General features: G+C 51.0%; 1 protein-coding gene and 1 long non-coding RNA gene across 3 annotated transcripts in view; one reads left to right on the top strand and one right to left on the bottom strand.

Moving 5' to 3' along the window:
• Positions 1 to 8312: 8312 nt before the first annotated feature.
• On the bottom strand, positions 8313 to 9515 carry LOC109282748 (uncharacterized). Its single transcript, XR_002089774.2, has 2 exons — positions 8790 to 9515; positions 8313 to 8630 (listed from the first exon to the last, which is right to left on the bottom strand). It is a non-coding gene; the product is annotated as an uncharacterized LOC109282748 (long non-coding RNA).
• USP43 (ubiquitin specific peptidase 43) overlaps positions 9444 to 19746 on the top strand; it is a 201955-nt gene continuing 191652 nt past the window's right edge. For both annotated transcript variants that reach the window (XM_059732202.1, XM_059732201.1), the window contains exon 1: positions 9444 to 9973. In XM_059732202.1, the coding sequence (XP_059588185.1) occupies positions 9467 to 9973 (507 nt within the window). In that variant the 5' untranslated portion in view covers positions 9444 to 9466. The remainder of the gene's footprint in view (positions 9974 to 19746) is intronic.

Raw genomic sequence — 19746 nt, 5'->3', positions numbered from 1 at the left:
AAGTGCAGGACTTTGCACTTGTCCTTGTTGAACCTCACAAGATTTCTTTAGGCCCACTCCTCCAATTTGGCTAGGTCTTTCTGAATCCTAGCCCTACCCTCTAGCATGCCTACTATTCCACCCAGCCTGGCATCATCTGCAAACTTGCTGAGGGTATGCTCCATCCCACCTTCCAGATCACTGATGAAGATACTGAATAAAACTGGTCCCAGGGCCAAATGCAGGGGCACTCCGTTTGATACCAGCTGCCAACTAGACATAGAGCCATTGATTACTAACCTTTGAGCCTGACAATCCAGCCAGGTTTCTGTCCACCATACAGTCCATATGCCACTTTCACTCTGTGGTTCTTTAGTCCCAACACTCCTATGATGTAACGAGTCCCATCAGTCCCACCCAGACTGTCCAGACTTCAAAACCAAGTATGAGATGCTATTGGAAGCTCTGTCTGGATTTCAGGATTTGGTTATGTTGTCTATTTTGTATGAATTTGGGTTATGAACCTTGGAAACTGAATTTTAAAAATTGGTATTTCATATATTGTTTATGCAAGGAAAGATCCTTGTGTGTGAGGGGGGAAGACCCCTTGCCTTTCAGGACAGGTATAGACAGAGAGATGGGCTGCAAGGCTCGATATGGTGTCAAGCCCAAATTTACTCACATTACATAGGTGTTTGGAACCAGGGTTTTGGTTCAGCCTTGCAGCAGTCACAAAGCATCCTGTGACTGCACTATCCAGGCAGCATTTCAGGAGATCTAGTGTGAAAATACTAGCTTCCACAGTTGGCCAGAAAGATTAAGCAACTTGCTCAAAGTCACACAGGACATCTATAGCAGAGCAGGGATTTGCCCCTTGGTTTTGAAAGTCCTATACCAGCACTCGAACAACCCTTCCTCCCTAGCTTGCCTGTTATCTGCTATGTATGCGTGCAACTGCACTGCTCCCTTCTTCTTGAGTTGGGTCAGTGCAGGGTCTGCTTTCAGCCCAAACCAGCTTGTGTTCTTCCCTCTCCTCTTCCTTGTGCTCTGCCACAACCCCTCTCCCTACCTCACCCATGCTTTCTAGGCAGACAGCCCAGTGCCTGAAGTACTTGGCCTGAGACTCCAGCCCTAAGTTATTGTGTCATTTTTGTTAGCAGCTTGTCAGATCAATAAGCAAGTAGCCCTGGAGTATGTTCATTATCTAAATATAACAGTAATGACTACTGCTGGTGCAGTAGTTCCAGTCATCTGGTGACTTCACTGGGATCCTGCATCCAGGGTGGGTCACCATGCTCTCTGCCACTTCTATCAGACAGAAGTCATTATCAAAGTGCCCAGCCTGAGTCAAGTTGAGGCTTCAGTGGCATTAAGTCAACAACAGGTGGAAAGAGAGGGATTAGCAGGGATTTAGGAGGAAGCCAGAAAGAGGAGGCCAGGAGAACAGCAGAAAGTGTGGCCTAGGCAGAGACACCCTCTCCACTTGAGGAGTTGCCCTGGAGTGAAATGACACACCTCTGCCCTGCCCCTTTCTGCTGCTAGGAGGGGGAAAGAAGGTCTGAACTGAGACCGAACCATTGGTAGTATATGATTTTTCCATGTGGATGCCACCATGAATCCTGCCAGGCCTGGGTGATAGGCAGTACTTACTATCTTTAAGTCATTTGGTGATGGGTTATTGGTTTGGAAAGACAAAGCCCCTTCATCTCCATTAATGAACCTCTGCACATTGAAACTCCATCCTCAGGAACCTCAGGCCTGGCTCTTCTTGGATATGAAGGCAGGAGTTGCAGGAGGTGGGAGGTGTGTGTCCAACACCAGCTGGAATAGGGTGATTCTGAGCAAAAGCTAATTCTGGGGGGAAAGAATCTGACACAAGCCCCTGGGCTGCAGAACAGTCTCCCAAGGGAAATGCCAGGAGCTCCAGACCTCACAGCATTCAACATGTAGCTGCAGAAAGGAGTTGGGAAGTGCACTACACCTGGCACCACAACACTGACAGTGAGAAAGTCTGGCTGGGCACTTGGAGTCTCCCCTAGCACTGATGGTTCGGATTCCATAAAAGTTTAAAATGTTTAACATGGAAAATCTGGTGAGGCTATAAGTGGTGGGATTAAATATGTAGGAGAAACTTACATAAATTTCTGGGAAGGACAGAAGGGGAAGCGAGTGAGAGTGAGACTGTTCTTCCTGGGCTCTAAAATATACATGAAAAGCAATCCGGTCTGACAGGAGTGAGAGGAGGGAATAGATGGAACCAAGACACCCGATCCAGGATGGAGAGATGGAAGGGAACTCGTGTGTCACAGGTACCTACCGCTCTCCCATTTTCCAGCCCCACATTGGCTCTTTACAGACAGGAAACAAACCCCTCTGCAGGGCTGGTTTCACCAGCTTGGGAGACTGCCAGGCACATATTGTAGGGGTTTAGGTTGTAGCCGTGTTGGTCTAAGGACATAGGCAGACAAGGTTTTTGAACCCGAAAGCTTGCTTAATAACCATTCTCCAACCATTTGGGTTGGTCTAATAAAAGATATCAAATTCACCCAAGGAACCTTGTAGGCACATATTGTGACACACTTGCTTCCCACTCTGCTCAGCACCTTGGACATGGCCTCCTATTTGGGTGACATGGAAAAGAAGTTAAAAAAGCATGTGCGTAGCATGGCATGACCAGGTAAAACAGCTGTTTAAAAGCTGCAGAGGACCTCTCTTCTCATGACTGGCCAAGGCCAACTGTATTCAGTTAAATTGGGCCATTTTGTTTATTACTTAATCAATAGTGTCCCAAGCAAATGCCTTGGAAAAGACCCAGGTACCCAGTTTGCTTCTCGTTTCTGCCTAGGGAAGCAGCTCTGCAGGGGAGTACTGTGTCCTTACTACCTACTGTCTGATCAGGTGGGCCAGTGAGCTGTGCTTATTTACTGACTGCTTACTTCTGTAGTGATCACTGGGTTCAATAAACACAGACATACAGTGAATGAGAGGGGCAGAAAACTGATCCTGCAGCAGTAAGCAACTTCTGCAGACCTTTTCTGGCTCTAACAAACTTGCTTCTTAACTGAGGGACCGTCTTGCAATTCCCAACCTCTGTACTCTAAGAGAGGGAGCATCTCTAAACTGCAGCCTCTGTCTCCACAGCTTCTTACCATTGTGCACTGGTACCCCTAAATTAAAGGCATTTGGGAGGCAGGAGCTTTAACAAAGAGAACTTTTCTCTCAAGTGTTTTTTAGATATTTAAATTAAATGCACTGCAGCAAGACAGATGAAAAAACTAAAGAGCTTTAAGAAATCAGAATAAAAATCCTTTCCACTCTCAGTTAATTAAGGGTCACTAGCTTATTGCTTCTGGTGTCGTTAAAACTACCAATTCTCCAGCTGTCTGGAGAATTTTCCGGTAGAAAAGGAGTAAGTAAGAAACAGGGTAGGCAAAGCAAAAATACAGCTCATGGTAAAAGAGCAAAGGCAGGCCAAGCCCCTTTGCAGATAATGTATTAGGAGAAGTGCCCAGCTTTGGAAGGTTACGCATGTTGTAATCTACCCTGTAACCCGAGCTGAGCTAAGCAGTTTGGATGCATTCCCTCTTCCTGCACTTTAAAAGAAGGAGGCTTTTGTATACATGAAATATCAGGAAAAACTTATTCTGGGTTTCTCAGCTATTTGATGTGGCCTACCTGATGGTAGCAGGCCTTGGTTTCCAGACAGAATAGAGTCATTCATCAGCCCCAAAGCAGGTACAGTCAGGACAAAGGTCATGGAAGGTCTTTGCATCCTCCCTGTGTGTGCCTGCCCTGAGCACCGACTCCACCTTGGGCTGAGGTGGGAGGTATCTCTCCATGTCCCTGGCAACCCCCTACTAGAGCAAGCTCCTAAACTGCCGGCAACATGCAAGGGAAACTCCAAAGCAACTGGTATTTGGGCCAGGCTCCAGTGCAGCTCTGTGACTCCCTGGATTCCTGTGTCTCACAGATGACAGCACTGAACTTTTGCCATTCTTCAAGGTGTGAATCTCACACCACTCTGCACTTGGACAGGATAGTTGCTATGACACACTTCGTTCCTGCCAGGGGTGGGTGTAAGGAGGACCCCTAATCCCTTATTGGAGAGACCAAAGCAGCAGAGCAAAGTGGCTGCAGGAGTGCAGAGGACATCCTGCAGGAAGGCAGGCCGCAGAGCAGCCAATATCCTAATGAAGCCAATGTGAAACCCCTGTAGCTGGTAGAGAGAACCAGAGATCATGTGACCAGCCCAGGGCTATACAAGCCTGGCTCTCGGGCTTGAGAGGGTATTCTGGCCTAGATCCTTGGAAGAGAAAAACAGACCTCTGTGAGACTCTGCAAGGTTTTATATTCCTCTCTGAGTCTTTGTTTGCCATGAGGTGTGGAGTGGCTAGAAGGGGAGTGCGGAGGTCACCAGAGGTGTCTAGTGGAGGGTGCTGATAATTATCTGTTTTGCAGAGGGTTGTAGCCCTGCAAAGACATTGAACTGGTATGTGAAAAAAGTGCTGTGTGTAGTTGTGGCAAGTCTGCTATGGGAGACTACAGGCCAACAAGAGGGCAGTGACTACAAGGCCTAGTCGAGGACTGTTGACAAGGGCTAGGAAGAAAGAGCCCTGCAGAAAGACTGCTGACATGGTCCTAGAGAAGTGGCCTAGCTATAGCCTAAGTGAATTAGCTGGGGCCAACAAGAGGGAGAGAGACCCTACTTGAGGGTTAAAACCCAAAGACTGGGCCAGAGTGAGGTGGCTGCTGATGAGCAGGGGCAGAGTGAAGCACCTCAAGGCTCCCTCTGGTATTCTGAGGACAGCCTCCCATCTTAGATTTATTTTCCAGCAAGGTGTGGCAGGGGAGGACAGGGCAGTACCTTGGGGAGCCACAGGGAGACAGAATTTGTGTAGTCACCTTAGAGGCAAATCCTGTTGCAGTGGGTGAGTAACAAGATCACATCCAGCAGTCAGCTGTGGAAGCAATACAAGCAGGGCACTGGGCTAGTGGAAAGGAAAAAGGGGTCCAGCTGGGGCCCCTTCTTTTTATACTATGCCCTATGGAGCAGAGCTGTGATGGGAAGACCCCTGGATGGTGATATCCTGCCTCCTCCTATATGATATTGGGGAGAACTGCCGAAAAGAGCTATCCAGAAGCTCTGCTCTGGCAATGGAAGCTGCTAGCCAAGCATCCTATGCAGAGGCCTTTGGCCACACAGAGAACTCTGCTGCTGCCAAGGGCTGGTAGCTCCAACTTCTGACCTTCCCATTCTCCCCCCTTCTGTTTGCTCCAAGCTGCATGTGTGCCAACACTGTTGTCACTGAATTGCATTGCATACCTTCCTGTTCTTGCTTTCTGGGGCAGAGCAGACTGCAACCAGAGTAACTTTCTTTGGGCTATGCTGTGTTGTTAGATACCTCTCCCTGCTAAAGGGGGGCATTTCAGAGAGGCACAGATGCCCAAGGGTGTGGCCCAAGTCCGTTTGTAGTAATGCAGTCTGTTCTTACCTGGCCATGTATATATGGATGATTCCCATACTGCCACAGGGATTCAGTGAGGGGTAGCCAAAATAAAAGCGTGTATGGCACTAATGGGCCTGTATGTTGGCTGCTTTTTGCATACCCTTTCACATCATCTGATGAAGTGAGTTACAACTCGCAAACGTGTGTGTGGTTGACTTACCTATAAGTTGCAAATCCATCCTGCTTTCTACTTGTCTTCAGACTGACACTGTTAACTATGGCTCTAAGTTTCATGAAGCCAGGGTTTGCTCCTTGCACAGTAAGTTGTCATTAAATGTGATACTTATTGGACCTGTATGCTCAGGAGACGAAGGGCCTCTCTACAACTCTTTCCTGAGTTCTTTGGCCCTCAGCAACTGCAAATCAATGTGTTTTTGGACTGTAATGTACACCAGTGGAGGAGGGTAGCATCACTACCAATTAAATGCCTGCATTTCCCCAGCAGCCAAATCTACTCACCTGCACGTACCTATGCACAGTCGGCTGTCAGATGTTTTGTGCTGGCCCCAATGAACAGATACGATGCTGACTGGCATCTTGTAGCTGACACTTGCTAATGAACTCTCTGGGGGCACCCTGACCTTGTACCCTCCAAGCTATGCATTCACCTATGCTTTACAGAGCAAACATTGCTGGCTGCACCCAGCAGCTGCTATGAACTTTTTACCCCTTTCACTTGCAGACATCTTGGTGGTTGTTTCTGAGGCAAACTTCTGTAAATGTACTTATTTAGCTTTTTTTTTTTTGCTGGTAGCAAAGGCAGATGTGTGAAGCAGGTGAGGAGTTGGCACTGCCTGTCTACTGCAGGTGGAGCCTAGGGACATACTGGAGCAGGGAAATTCATCATGAAAGCTGGCATCAAAGTCTATTGGCACTGCCTGGGGATTTCACAGGTGCAGAAAACTGTCAGGGCAGAGTGAGGGGGCTGGCTAGATGAAGGGGAGGCATCTGTCTGTGTGCTGCAAAAATCAATGGTCTGTACCAGGTCTTGTCATCCCAATGGCTGGGTAACACAGTGCCTGGCGACAAGCTGCTGGCAATAGGTTTGAATCTGGGATCTTGCAGCATGATCCTGCTATGCCCTTGGCTTAATAGGTTATGTATGGCTTAGATGCCAGGGCAGGAGTGTGCTGGGGAAGCAATGGAGAAAAGATTGACTGTACAAAACCACCAGTGAAGGAGAGAAGCTGGCACCAGTGATGTTCCTGCACCTAAGGCTTGTTGATGCTTGAAGACAAGGGCAGGGCCTCATTTATCATGAGAAGCCCTGGGCAATGGACATTTACCCTGCCTGAACTTATGCATAGAGAACATGTCTCTGTAAAGATAAAGGCTGCACTTTCAACTGACTACTCTTGTAAAATCAAATGACCATGCAGGCCTGGGAAGCTGTTCCAGTGCTGTGGGAGGAGGGGGAGTGAGAGAGATGCAGGACATGAAGGCTTGCTTTCTGCTCTTTATCTTTTCCAGCTGACTCTTATTTCAGCTGTAAAAGGTTCCAGGACGGGGTCAGGGCACAAGCACCTCAGAGAAGCAGCATAAATAAACAGCTGAGATCCAGGCCAGGAAAACAGCCAGTCCCCACTCTCTTTACTCACAGTATCTCACAACTATCAATGCAGAGGATGCTGGGGGCAGAACAGTGATACAGTAAATCTGTTAAGGGTCTGATTCTTGTATTCTGCTCTGTGTGGGGAAAACACATCTCCACCACACAGAGAGATAAGCATGGGCAAGGTGTGACTCACCCTGTGTGACATTCTGTATCTGAAATGACACAAAATGGAAAGGATGCCTTTGTCTGAAAGTGCAGAATAAAACTCTCTCCTTTCAGTTATACAGCTGTTTCTGTCATAACCTGGCCCCTGCACCTGAGAGTCCTGTGGACACCTAGGATGAACCAGTGACCTACAGTCAGGCAGAGGAGATTTTGGAGGCTCCCAAATGCAAGTACCAGCTGCGCTCCAGCTCTCTGTTTTCAGAGAACTTGAGAATGACACTGGGGGAGGGGATGCTTGACTATGCTTTAGTCCAGCGGTGGCCAACCTGTGGCATGCATGCTGCAAGTGGCATGGGCAGCCCCTGCATGTGGCATATCAGGCAGGGAGCAGAAAGCAGAGCAGGCAGGGGATGGTGACTGGAATGGCACTTGAAAAATTAAGGGGCTAATTTGTGCCAGGCCTGAAAAAACGTTGTCCTGCATTGCTCGAAACTGCTCCAAAGCCATCTACCCTACCTGCTGGTCTCCAGTGTAACCAAAGAGGAGTTGCAAACAACTGGGTTGGGCTTTCATATTGTTGGTGGTGGATCTGGAAGGTATATAGACAGGGCCCCAGGGACCAGGACTGGGTTTGGAGCTTGTGCAATTCATTTGCTCTAGAATAGAAACTGCTTCCTACAACACACCCACAAAGGGGTCCTGATTCCAGCTGGGGTCTCTCTGAACTGCTGTAATAATACTACTACTGAGCAATAACACTCAGTATGCAATAGTGGTGATTTCCCATCCCCCCCTCACTTTCTACAGTGCTGTTGACATCTCCTTGACTGTCCTGCTTCCTGCTCTGAACTTTTCAGTGTTGGTGACTGAGAAGGTTGAGGCATATCTGCCTAGGAGCAGGGGCAGTCTCTGAAATACTGCAGTGCATGCCTGATCATTGCTGTCAAGGTAATTTGGGAACAATGTTTTAGCCTTATTAGTGAAGGGAAGCTGTTCCCATGATCTTTTACAACTAGAAATATCAGATCTAAGGGCACCTGATGCTCAAAAGCTTGTCCAACAACTTTCAACTATACAGTTGGTCCAACAAAGAGTCACAAAAAGCCTTTCCGCTACAAATGTTTTAATGATTTGGTATAAAACTTGATCTAAAAAAAAATGAATTTCAAAGCTGTTGTTTTGTTAGAAATCCTGCAGGGCTGCATAATCCAGTGGTTTAGGTGCTAGCCTGCTGCTTGAAATATGTGGGCACAGTTCCTGACTCTTCCTGGGGTGACCCTGGGCAAGTAAATTGGACAGAAATCCACAAAGGTAGTGAAGTGAAATCAGTGGGAATTAGATGACAGGAGACTCTTCGGGACTCCAGGCCTTGCACCCCTCAGCTATGCAACGCGGGCAAGAGCTCCTTCCTATTTCATGGAGGGCTGTGAAGATGAATGCATTAAAGACCATGCAACTTGGATACCACCTTGGGACAGCTTGGGGCTCCAGACAGGCAACGTGGTAAAGATCCCTGCCTCCTGAACCCCAGGAAACTCAACTGACCCGTGAGACGGCGTCTTCCCCCCCTACTACATACCCACCTGGCCAGGGGGACGCGAACAACAGCATTAACAGTCTCGCGGGCCGCTCGGTGTTTAGGTGAAGTCCATCCCTTACAGGTACCGTGTTTCTTTCAACAGCAGCCACAGCCAAGACTGCCTCTTACCAGGAAGTTCAAAGGGAACCCAACACGGGCGAGCCCCGGCCAGCGCGGGCGGAGAGGCGGCCCGGCGCCTGGAGAACGGCTCAGGGGCTGGAGTCGGGTCCTTTGCCGAAGCTGATCTAGCCCCAGACAAGCGTCTTGTTGGCGATGCCCCATTCTCGAGAGTGCCTGGCACACGCTCTACTCCCGGGCCGCGGAAACCGCATCCTGCTCGTCCCTGCCTCCGCCCGTGCCCCGACAGGTCCCGCGGGCAGATGCAGGCATAGCTCCCGAGCCGAGCCGAGCCGAGCCGAGCTCCGCCCGCCCGCAGCGGAGGAGGGAGGGAGGGAGGGAGCGGCCCCGCCACCTGCGCGCAGCCCGGGCAGGAGCCGCCCCGGAGCCCCAGCAGCGCAGCGCCGCCTCCCGCCCGCCCCGGCCCCAGCCCCAGCCCCGGCCCCGGCCCCGGCCCGGGGAGGAGGCGGCGCGGCGGGGCTGGGCTGGGCTCGGCGCCCGGGGGCAGGGCAGGGCGGGACGCGGCAGCCGCAGGTGAGGACGGTGCCGGCGGCGGGAGCGGCCATGGGCGAGCGGGGCCGGGGCCGTGGCCGGCGGCGCCGAGCCGTGCGCGCCCTGAGCGGCCTCGTGGGCCGCGTGCTGCAAACTTTGATCGCGCTGCGGGGCGGCGGGCGGCGGCGGCGGCGGCGGGCGGGCGACGCGGAGCCGGAGCCCGAGGACGACGACGGCGGCTTCCGCTGCCCCCCGGCGCCGCCCGGCCCCGGCCCCGGCCCCGCAGCCGCCCCGCGCGGGGAGCAGGCGGCGCCGCCCCGCGCACAAGCCGGGGTGGGCGGCGGGCGGGCGGCGGAGCCGGAGCCGGCGCGGGCGCCCGGGGCACAGGGGCTGAGGAACCACGGCAACACGTGCTTCATGAACGCCGTGGTGCAGTGCCTGAGCAACACCGACCTGCTGGCCGAGTTCCTGGCGCTGGGGCCGCTCCGCGCCCGCGGCGAGGTCACGCGGCAGCTGGCGGCGCTGGTGCGGGCGCTCTGGACGCTGGACTACACCCCGCAGCTCTCCGTGCAGTTTAAGGTAGGAGCCGCTCCGCTCCGCTCCGCTCCGCCCTGCCCCGGGGCTCTCCGCGCCGCCCAGCCCAGCCGAGCCGTGCTGCCAGGGGCTCCAGGCGAGGTGTGGGTCTGTCCCGGGGGCAGGCACGCAGCGCGGAGAGAAGGGGTGCTGTGGGGGCCGACATGCATCCCCTGCTGCTTCACTCCCCTGAACCTACTTGGCTGTCATCTGTGTTTCTTCACCCACACGTCCCGTGGAGCAGCACTGTTGGCTTCGGAGACAGGGGTGCCCCATCCATTCCCTCCCGCACATCCTTGATCAGGGAAGCAGACCCAGGCCTGACACCACAGCCAGAGCTGCAGTGCTCAGTCTCTCTTCCTTGTCCTCATCTTTCCTATCAGTAAGCATGGGGCTGCACCTCCACCTGTAAAGTGGTCTCATGGTCCAAGGAAAGGGGATGTTCACAGTGGTGAGTTAAGAGCAGCACAGCCTCTGGCCTAATACCTGCATACCTAGGTGTCCCAGTTCCTACAGTACAGTTGTTTTGTGATTTCTTAGTTGGTCTCATAAGAGGTATCATCTCTGAACCGAGAGTTGTAGTGCTTTGCACTTCTTTCTGTCTCGCACCAACACGGCTACCAAATGCAGCCCTAGGATCTCTGTTGGCTCGCACTGCCGGGGTGGACTCTTGTTGGAAAGGTCTCTGCAGCTAGGCGTTGCTGGGAAGCCCCAATGCTCACTGATGGTGGTTTTGAAGTTCCTAAAGTACTCCGAAGATGAAAATGAAACATCTCGGTTATTCCCTGATCTTTGCTGAGCCTCCCCCGCCACCCATGTGAAGATTGGCATGGAGGAGCTGGCATGCCCTGGATTAGGATTAAGGTTTCCCAGCCCCTTCCCACTATAGGCTGGCAGGGCTGTGTACCAAGCTACTGCTAGTGTGGAATGAAGTTCATTCTAGAGCATGATCTAAGCAGCTGCTGTGACTATTGTGGCCAGTGAGGCACAGAAAGAGTTGCATGATTTGGTCTTAACCCATCTTTTCTTGAGAGTCTTGGGCAGCTTGGATGCCGCCTGCCCTTTAACAATTGACCAGTGTAAGTGTCACTGCTGCCGGGTGTTGGGGTACAGCCTTTAGCAGCTGCTGGGTGTAGTGGATCTGGCTCACCCTGCTGCATGGGAAGCCAGCTGAGAGGCTTGCAGCTTGCCATGACAATGCAGGGTCTGGCTCAGTGTGGTGCCAGTGAACTGCCCCCGGTCAGCACTGCAATTTGTGGGATGGATCCCATTCCTGCCCTGCTCCTCCCCATCCTTAATCTGGGCCTCTTGGCAAGAGGCATTTCTGGGACTGAAGGAGATGAAGGCTAGGGTGGCTTCTGCAGCAACAGGTTGCAATTAATTTGTTTTTAATTCCTGTAGCATGCATCCAGCTATTGTAATAATGAGCACAATATTCCTCTCTGAATAAATATAATGATCAGAGGCCCCCTCCTCCTCAGATGGCTGTAATCCCTAGGCACAGAGGGAGGAAAAATGTTTCAGCCTTAACTTTGAATTTCCACCCTCTGGGTGGTTATCTGCATGTGGCATGAATTTCCTTCTTGTTTTTAATCTCCCTTTAAAATAAGATCTCTGGCAATGCAGGAGAGCAGGGAGGGTTTATGAGGGGCTATAAAGCCTCACAAGCTATTTATCTGAGACCACGGTTCCTTTTATTTTAAGACTGTCACTGTTCTGGCAGTTGTTCTATGGAAATTTAGCTCCCTCTGCCACATGGGGGTGCAGGTAATCCTTGCTAATATCAGTAGGGGTTGTAGAGGCTTATTGAGAGGGCTGGGGACCTCTAAATTAAAGAATTTCAGGGCATAATCTGCTGCTCGTGGGAAGCTTTCTCAGGCTTGTCATGCAGGGCATTTTCATTCCCTGAATCATTGGTATTGACCACTCTGAGGCAGTTGGAGCATATGCAAAGATCAGTGGGGCAATGATTTGACCCATTGCTTTAGTAAATCCTGTATTGCTAGGTTACTTGATTAACAATCCCACAGAAAATTAGATGCTGCGACAGCAGCCTCTCTTAAAGTTAAATTGTTTGGGCTCCTGTTGTTTCCCCAAATTGAAAAGAAGAAACAGATTCTGTAACTTGCAGGCAGACCTCAGGATCCCCTGAACTTTGTGTTTTCAGATGGTGCTTTAGTTTACTACTTGACACATTTCCCCCTTTTCTCAACTCCAGTATTTTGCTAGGGGTGGATTCCCCCTTCTACTTGTTGAATCCATTAGAGGCTTTTTTTGGTGGTGGGGGGAACTCACTTTTAAAGATGAGGGACTGTAAGGGAAATGTTGTTCCAACCTAGATGAAGTTGCTGTGAGCTAGTTGTTCTGAAACCCTGTCACAGAACTGTCTGGTTTGTCCTGTGTATGTCATGTTAGGAATGGGATGTGGGCATCTGCAGTAGCAAAGGACGGACTCAGAATTTGGTGACCCAGTGGGCACTTCTGGGCTTGCATTCTTGTACAATTCCCTCCAAAAAACTTCCCTCAAGTCTTGCTTAGCCATGGGCCTTGGGGAGAGAGAGAGATGTCGAGAAGATTATTGGTTCGAGCAGCGGGCTAGCAGGCAGGGGTTTGGGCTCCCATTCCTGGTCCTTCTTCTGGCCTCACTCTGAGCAAGTCTCTAGTGTGCCTCTGCCCCTGTGACATGGGGATACACAGAGGAGGTGGACATGGTTAGTAAGGTGGCTGATGACCAGTGTGCATTGCTGTACAAAGCCCAGCTTGCTCTTCAGCTGCAACCTGAGTGTGGCTGATGTAAGGCTGTGGGAAAATACCTGCTGCAGTCCCAAATTTTCCTGGTACTAGGTGCCCACCTAGAGCTTGCTGTGAGCTACAAGTGGGTGGAATTCATGTATGTATGTAACTAATAAGCCTTTCAGAAAGCTCCCATCCGAGGATAGAAACCCATATTGTGATGCCAGGCAAGCATATTAAAGCTCTGGTGTCTTGTCCCACGTCACATTGCCCCTTCCCTCCCTGCTGCACCTGTTGGTTAGAAGGCTGCTTCTTGCACCACTCATGCACATTCTGCATTTGATTATGATCATGTTTAAAGCAGTGTGAACTGGCCATGAACTTCAGGCTTTGTTTCTAGGAAATAGTAGAGTGAGGAGATGAAGGAAGGGAAGAGAATGAAGAGGCCTATTGAGAACATATCCCGCTGTCCCTGAAGTCACAGATTATTTTACATTCCTGCAGAATAAAATCTCCCCCTCTGGTTCCCTGTTTCTAAGAGACTGGGAGGGCACGAGGGGGAGCAGTTGATGCTGTAGCATCACACACAGATTGCTTGTTGTATGAGCTCCCTGAAGAGTGTCCAGGAATGTCCTTGGTAATCCTATCCTGGCTGGCCCAGCCTGGGTGTGCTGTGCAGCCATATGAACTTGGCACAGAGCAAAAGGCAGGAGGGTGGCAGGGCAGACTCTGCCTCCCAGAGACCAGAGCGTAGCTCCCAGCTCACTGTGCAGCAGGGTTGTACAGTGCAGGAGGAACTTTTACAACAAAGTGAGAAAAATCTCTGCAAATCACCAGCTCCAGCCTTGCCACCACAACTGCCTTGCCAACACGGCTGCATGCAGCAGTGGGAGCTGGTACCCCCCCTTGCCCCACCCTGGTCTGTCCCTCAGAAGCTCTTTTCCTTTTTTTGCCCAGTCCAGTCCTGGATTCAGGCTTCTCCCCACACCTGGGATCTTTGTATTGAGCAGACTATCTCAGCCGTGGGAGACCTCTGACTGGCTCTTGTATCATGGTCACAAAGTGAAGGCTGTGGTGTGACTTCTCCCAGCAATGAGCAATGCCAGCAAAGTACAGTGCTTGTATAACTTCCCCCACTTAAATAGCTGCTCAGCTTCCTCATTCATTTGGCTGAGCGTGCAGTGCTGTTCATCTGCCAGCTGGCAACCCCTGGTAGCTGGCCAGGGACCTGGATGGCACCAACCAGAGGGTCTGGTGTATAACAATAGGAACAAAGTCATACTCTGAGCCGGAGCTACTTTGACCTTGTGGGTACACTTGACCAGCCTGTGCTTGTAAGAGGCTCTCTGGAAGCCAGAGGTCATATGCGGAGGAAGACTTTCCCAGGGGAATAAATTCTGTATGCAGATGGAAGTGTTCCTGCAGACTCACTGCTGTCCTGCCTTGTCAGGCTGTGTTGTCCTGGCTGGTGTACACAAATGGCGAGCGAACATTTTCTCACAGATGCTGGCTTCATTTCTGTTAGAAGCCCTGGGATTTCCTGCAACATGTGGGAGCTGCAGTCATTCCTTGCTGCTGGCTGGATGAATGTACAACACTAAACACTTTTCTTCCTTAATGGGCTCATCCTGGCAGCTTGTTGCGATGCTGGATTGTCTGTCCAGCCCGGCCAAGACAGCTTGTTTGTTTCTTGCTTTTCTCTTCCCCTCTTGTTGTTCCAGTCTCCTATTGCTGTTGTTGCCCTTTCTTTTAATTCTTTCTTATGCATCTTTTTCAGCCATAAACCAAAGGGTAAACCTCCTGCAAAGAATTCAGGCTTCCAGATACAATGTTAATGGAGAGAAGATGGCTCTTAATGGGGCTAGAATAGATGCACACACAGGCCCTAGTTCAGAGCTGACTGAAGTAATCGGAGAGTCTTCTACTGAGTGAGATGGGCTTTGGATCAGGTCCTGAGCCTGTGGCCCTGTACCCAGTAAAGGGTGGTCCAGAAGATACGGTGAATTTCCAGATGTGGACCCTGGAAATCTCATGCAGCATTCAAGTAAGGAGCCGAGTAATGAAAGCTGCAATGAATATGAAGGAGTCTGGTGCACCAATAACACTGAAAAGCATGTGCCCAACTCCCTGAGGTGTTTTTGCAAATCCCAGCCCTGCTGTCTCTCATTCTGCATGTGCAGCACCTAGCACAATGGAAGCACATCTAGCTCTGAAGCTTCTTGATGTACAGTACTATCATGCTTACGCTGCTGCCAATGGAATATGTGTTGGCATAGAAACAGATGTCACATTTGTGCTGCCATAACGATGTTTATGGCAGTACAAATGCCAAGCAAATAGATGTCCCTACCTTGTGTTGTACCATGTCCGTGGTGTGACAAAAGGTACTTGTAAATCCTGCCAGTTAATTGCAGCTGATGTCTATTTGCTTTGTGATGGGAGAGGGTGGGCAGCTTTGGGCAGATGCTCTGGGAGCTTGAGGGGCACGATCCTACACAGTCCAGTAGGATCAGGCCCTCAAGTCACTGAAGCACTTGCCTGGCTTTACCCACTTTACAGAGATTCCCAGGACTCATCTCTGTAAGCAAGGAAAGCCTGCACTGGTCCTGTCATGAAGGCGTGGGACCTGGGGAGTGCCCTGTGCCTCTATGCCACGACCCGAGCAACCTTAGGTCTTCATGCTGCCCCATACCTTATGGAGGGACACAAGTCATCATACATCAGGGGGTGGGGAGCTAATCCCTGGTGCCCCGTGCTTCCATGTGGGGGACCTGCACTGATCCTTGACTCCATGTGAAGAATGGGCCAGTTTGGGTCCCTGCATGGAGCCACAGGGTGCCAGGGTTTACCTGGCTCTTGTGTCCCCACCCCCATGCTGGGACCAGCACTGACTCATGCTTCAGGCAAAGACGCAGGTCATCACAGGTCCCACGTGGAGTCATGGGGCACCAGAGATCACCGGCTCCTGTACCAGGACCTGTGCTGATCTGTACTTCTGGGTCAGTGCAGGACTCGGTACAGGTCCCTGCAAGGAGGCATGAGCCCCCAGGAATTCCCCAGCTCCTGTGCCTCCTTGTCAGGACCCACACTGACCTGTTCTTCACACAGAGGCATGGGTCAAAATGTCCACACCTTGCCAGGACCTGTGCTGACCCATGCTTGAGGCAGAAGCATGGCATGGGTCAGTGTGGGTCCTCGCATGGAACCACGGGGCACCAGGGATCCCTGGCTCCTGTGCCACTCTTTGCTTCCCTGTGCCAGGACCCATGCCTCCATGTGAGGCATAGGTCAGAGCAGGACCCAGTGCCAGGGAACAAGAGATCCTGGGAATCCTTGGACCAGGGACAATCATTTCATGTCCTGCTACACTTTGGTTTCATAGATTCATAGATGTTAGGGTCGGAAGGGACCTCAATAGATCATCGAGTCTGACCCCCTGCATAGGCAGGAAAGAGTGCTGGGTCTAGATGACCCCAGCTAGATACTTGTCTAACCTCCTCTTGAAGACCCCCAGGGTAGGGGAGAGCACCACCTCCCTTGGGAGCCTGTTCCAGACCTTGGCCACTCGAACTGTGAAGAAGTTCTTCCTAATGTCCAATCTAAATCTGCTCTCTGCTAGCTTGTGGCCATTGTTTCTTGTAACCCCCGGGGGCGCCTTGGTGAATAAATACTCACCAATTCCCTTCTGTGCCCCCGTGATGAACTTAAAGGCAGCCACAAGGTCGCCTCTCAACCTTCTCTTGCGGAGGCTGAAAAGGTCCAGTTTCTCTAGTCTCTCCTCATAGGGCTTGGTCTGCAGGCCCTTGACCATACGAGTTGCCCTTCTCTGGACCCTCTCCAGGTTATCCGCATCCTTCTTGAAGTGTGGCGCCCAGAATTGCACGCAGTACTCCAACTGCGGTCTGACCAGCGCCCTATAGAGGGGAAGTATCACCTCCCTGGACCTATTCGTCATGCATCTGCTGATGCACGATAAAGTGCCATTGGCTTTTCTGATGGCTTCGTCACACTGCCGGCTCATGTTCATCTTGGAGTCCACTAGGACTCCAAGATTCCTTTCCACCTCTGTGCCACCCAGCAGGTCATTCCCTAGGCTGTAGGTGTGCTGGACATTTTTCCTCCCTAGGTGCAGCACTTTGCATTTCTGCTTGTTGAACTGCATCCTGTTGTTTTCTGCCCACTTGTCCAACCTATCCAGGTCTGCCTGCAGCTGTTCCCTGCCCTCCGGCATGTCCACTTCTCCCCATAGCTTTGTGTCATCTGCAAACTTGGACAGAGTACATTTGACTCTCTCATCCAAGTCACTGATGAAGACATTAAAGAGTATCGGTCCAAGGACCGAGCCCTGCGGGACCCCACTGCCCACACCCTTCCAGGTCGAGACCGATCCATCCACCACGACTCTTTGGGTGCGACCCTCTAGCCAATTTGCCACCCACCGGACTGTGTAGTCATCCACATCACAGCCTCTTAACTTGTTCACCAGTATGGGGTGGGATACCGTATCGAAGGCCTTCCTGAAGTCTAAGTATACGACATCCACCCCTCCTCCTGCGTCCTGGTTTGGCGATGTCTGTTTCTGCCTTTGGGAAGCACAAATGGGTGGACTTTGCAACTTGGGGATGGGCGAGCCCTGTATCGTAGTGGGCATCACTGAGAGATGGTGGAATGAGAACACCTTGGCTTTTTTATGTTGCCTGAGCATAAAAGCTGTTGGCATATTAAGTGCAGAGTTGTTTGTGTTCAAATGGGTGCTAGCGTGCATAAGTAACACCACGAGTTAAGATCCAATGAGAAAATATTTCTGAGTGTAGAGGACCACTTGGTAGCATCTGTATGGGTGGCAGTCCCAGTTCATAAGAATGCAGATCACAGATATGCTGGGGGGAATGGGAAGTTATACTACTGGTCCACAAGACATGACACAGATATTCGATGCATGCTGTTGAGGGAGATCTGAGAGGCAGCTAAATCTAATAAAGCTGCACATCAACCACCTGCTTATGTGATCTGATCAAATGTCCTAATAACAGGACAGCGGCTGGAAAAGTAATTTCTTAATATGCTAAGTGTTTGATTCTTGGATCAGTTCTAGAGCATACAAGGCTTTGTTTATTAAATAGGTACTTTGCGTCGGTCTTTCATCAGCCCCATGGGACGCCCATGCCCGCTACGGGACAGGGAAGTCCGGGTGAGGGTGATCCCCTGCCCTTCATTAATGCTGACTTCATGAAGGAACATCTTGAGAAGCTGGATACCTTCAAGTCAGCCGGCCCTGACAATCTTCACCCCAGGGTACTCAAGGAGCTGGCGAGCATCATAGCCCAGCCTCTAGCGCGGATCTTTGAAAACTCTTGGCGCTCTGGTGAAGTGCCCGAAGACTGGAAGAAGGCCAATGTGGTGCCTATCTTCAAGAAAGGGAGGAAAGTGGATCCGGCTAACTATAGGCCCATCAGCCTGACTTCTATCCCGGGGAAGATCTTAGAAAAGTTTATTAAAGAGGCCATCCTTAATGGACTGGCCGATGCCAACATCTTAAGGGATAGCCAGCACGGGCTTGTTGCAGGTAGGTCTTGCTTGACCAATCTCATTTCCTTCTACGACCAGGTGACCTATCACCTGGACAAGGGAGATGAGATTGATGTCATATATCTTGACTTCAAAAAAGCCTTCGATCTGGTGTCCCATGATCGCCTCTTGGAGAAACTGGCCAGTTGTCGCCTTGGGTCCTCCACTATCCACTGGCTGGAAAATTGGCTCCGGGGTCAGACCCAGAGGGTAGTAATTGATGGAAGTCACTCATCGTGGTGTCCTGTGACCAGTGGGGTCCCCCAGGGCTCTGTCCTTGAACCCATACTGTTCAACATCTTCATTAATGATGTGGACACTGGAGTCAGAAGCGGACTGGCCAAGTTCGCCGATGACACCAAACTTTGGGGCAAAGCATCCACACCAGAAGACAGGCGGGTGATCCAGGCTGACCTGGACAGGCTCAGCAAGTGGGCGGATGAGAATCTGATGGTGTTCAACGCTGATAAATGCAAGGTTCTCCACCTTGGGAAGAGAAACCCGCAGCATCCTTATAGGCTCGGCAGTGCTGTGTTGGCTAGCACTATGCAAGAAAGAGACTTGGGGGTCATCATTGACCACAAGATGAACATGAGCCTGCAGTGTGATGCTGCGGCTAGTAAAGCGACCAAAACGCTGGCTTGCATCCATAGATGCTTCTCAAGCAAATCCCAGGACGTCATTCTCCCCTTGTACTCGGCCTTGGTGAGGCTGCAGCTGGAGTACTGCGTCCAGTTTTGGGCTCCACAATTAAAAAAGGATGTGGAGAAGCTTGAGAGAGTCCAGAGAAGAGCCACGCGCATGATCAGAGGTCAGGGAAGCAGACCCTACAATGACAGGCTGAGAGCCCTGGGGCTCTTTAGCCTGGAAAAGCGCAGGCTCAGGGGTGATCTGATGGCCACCTACAAGTTTATCAGGGGTGACCACCAGTATCTGGGGGAACGTTTGTTTACCAGAGCGCCCCAAGGGATGACTACTAGGTCGAATGGTCATAAATTACTACAAGACTGTTTCAGGCTGGATGTAAGGAAGAATTTCTTTACTGTCCGAGCCCCCAAAGTCTGGAACAGCCTGCCACTGGAGGTGGTTCAAGCGCCTACATTGAACACCTTCAGGAGCAAACTGGATGCTTATCTTGCTGGGATCCTATGACCCCAGCTGACTTCCTGCCCTCTGTGCAGGGGGCTGGATTCGATGATCTTCCGAGGTCCCTTCCAGCCCTAATGTCTATGAAATCTATGGTGGGGTAAAGTTTTCATCAGTGCTTAAGTGACCCCAGAGCCTTTATTCCATTTTAAAAAACAACAAAGCATTTGCGTGATTTGGGCTTCAAAACCTCTTAGATACTTTGGAAAAATTTAGTTAAGTGACAGTCAGGAATTGTTTCAGGAGGTGACTTCACTTGACCGACAAATTAGTAGCTGTGGAAGTGTGTGAGACACATGGCTGGATATGCTAATCCCCATCTCTGCTGACTA

This window comes from Alligator mississippiensis, chromosome 8, assembly GCF_030867095.1.
Source record: "Alligator mississippiensis isolate rAllMis1 chromosome 8, rAllMis1, whole genome shotgun sequence".
Taxonomy (NCBI): Eukaryota; Metazoa; Chordata; order Crocodylia; family Alligatoridae; genus Alligator; species Alligator mississippiensis.
Note: the sequence above shows the minus strand (reverse complement) of the source record. Positions and strands in the feature narration are given on the sequence as shown.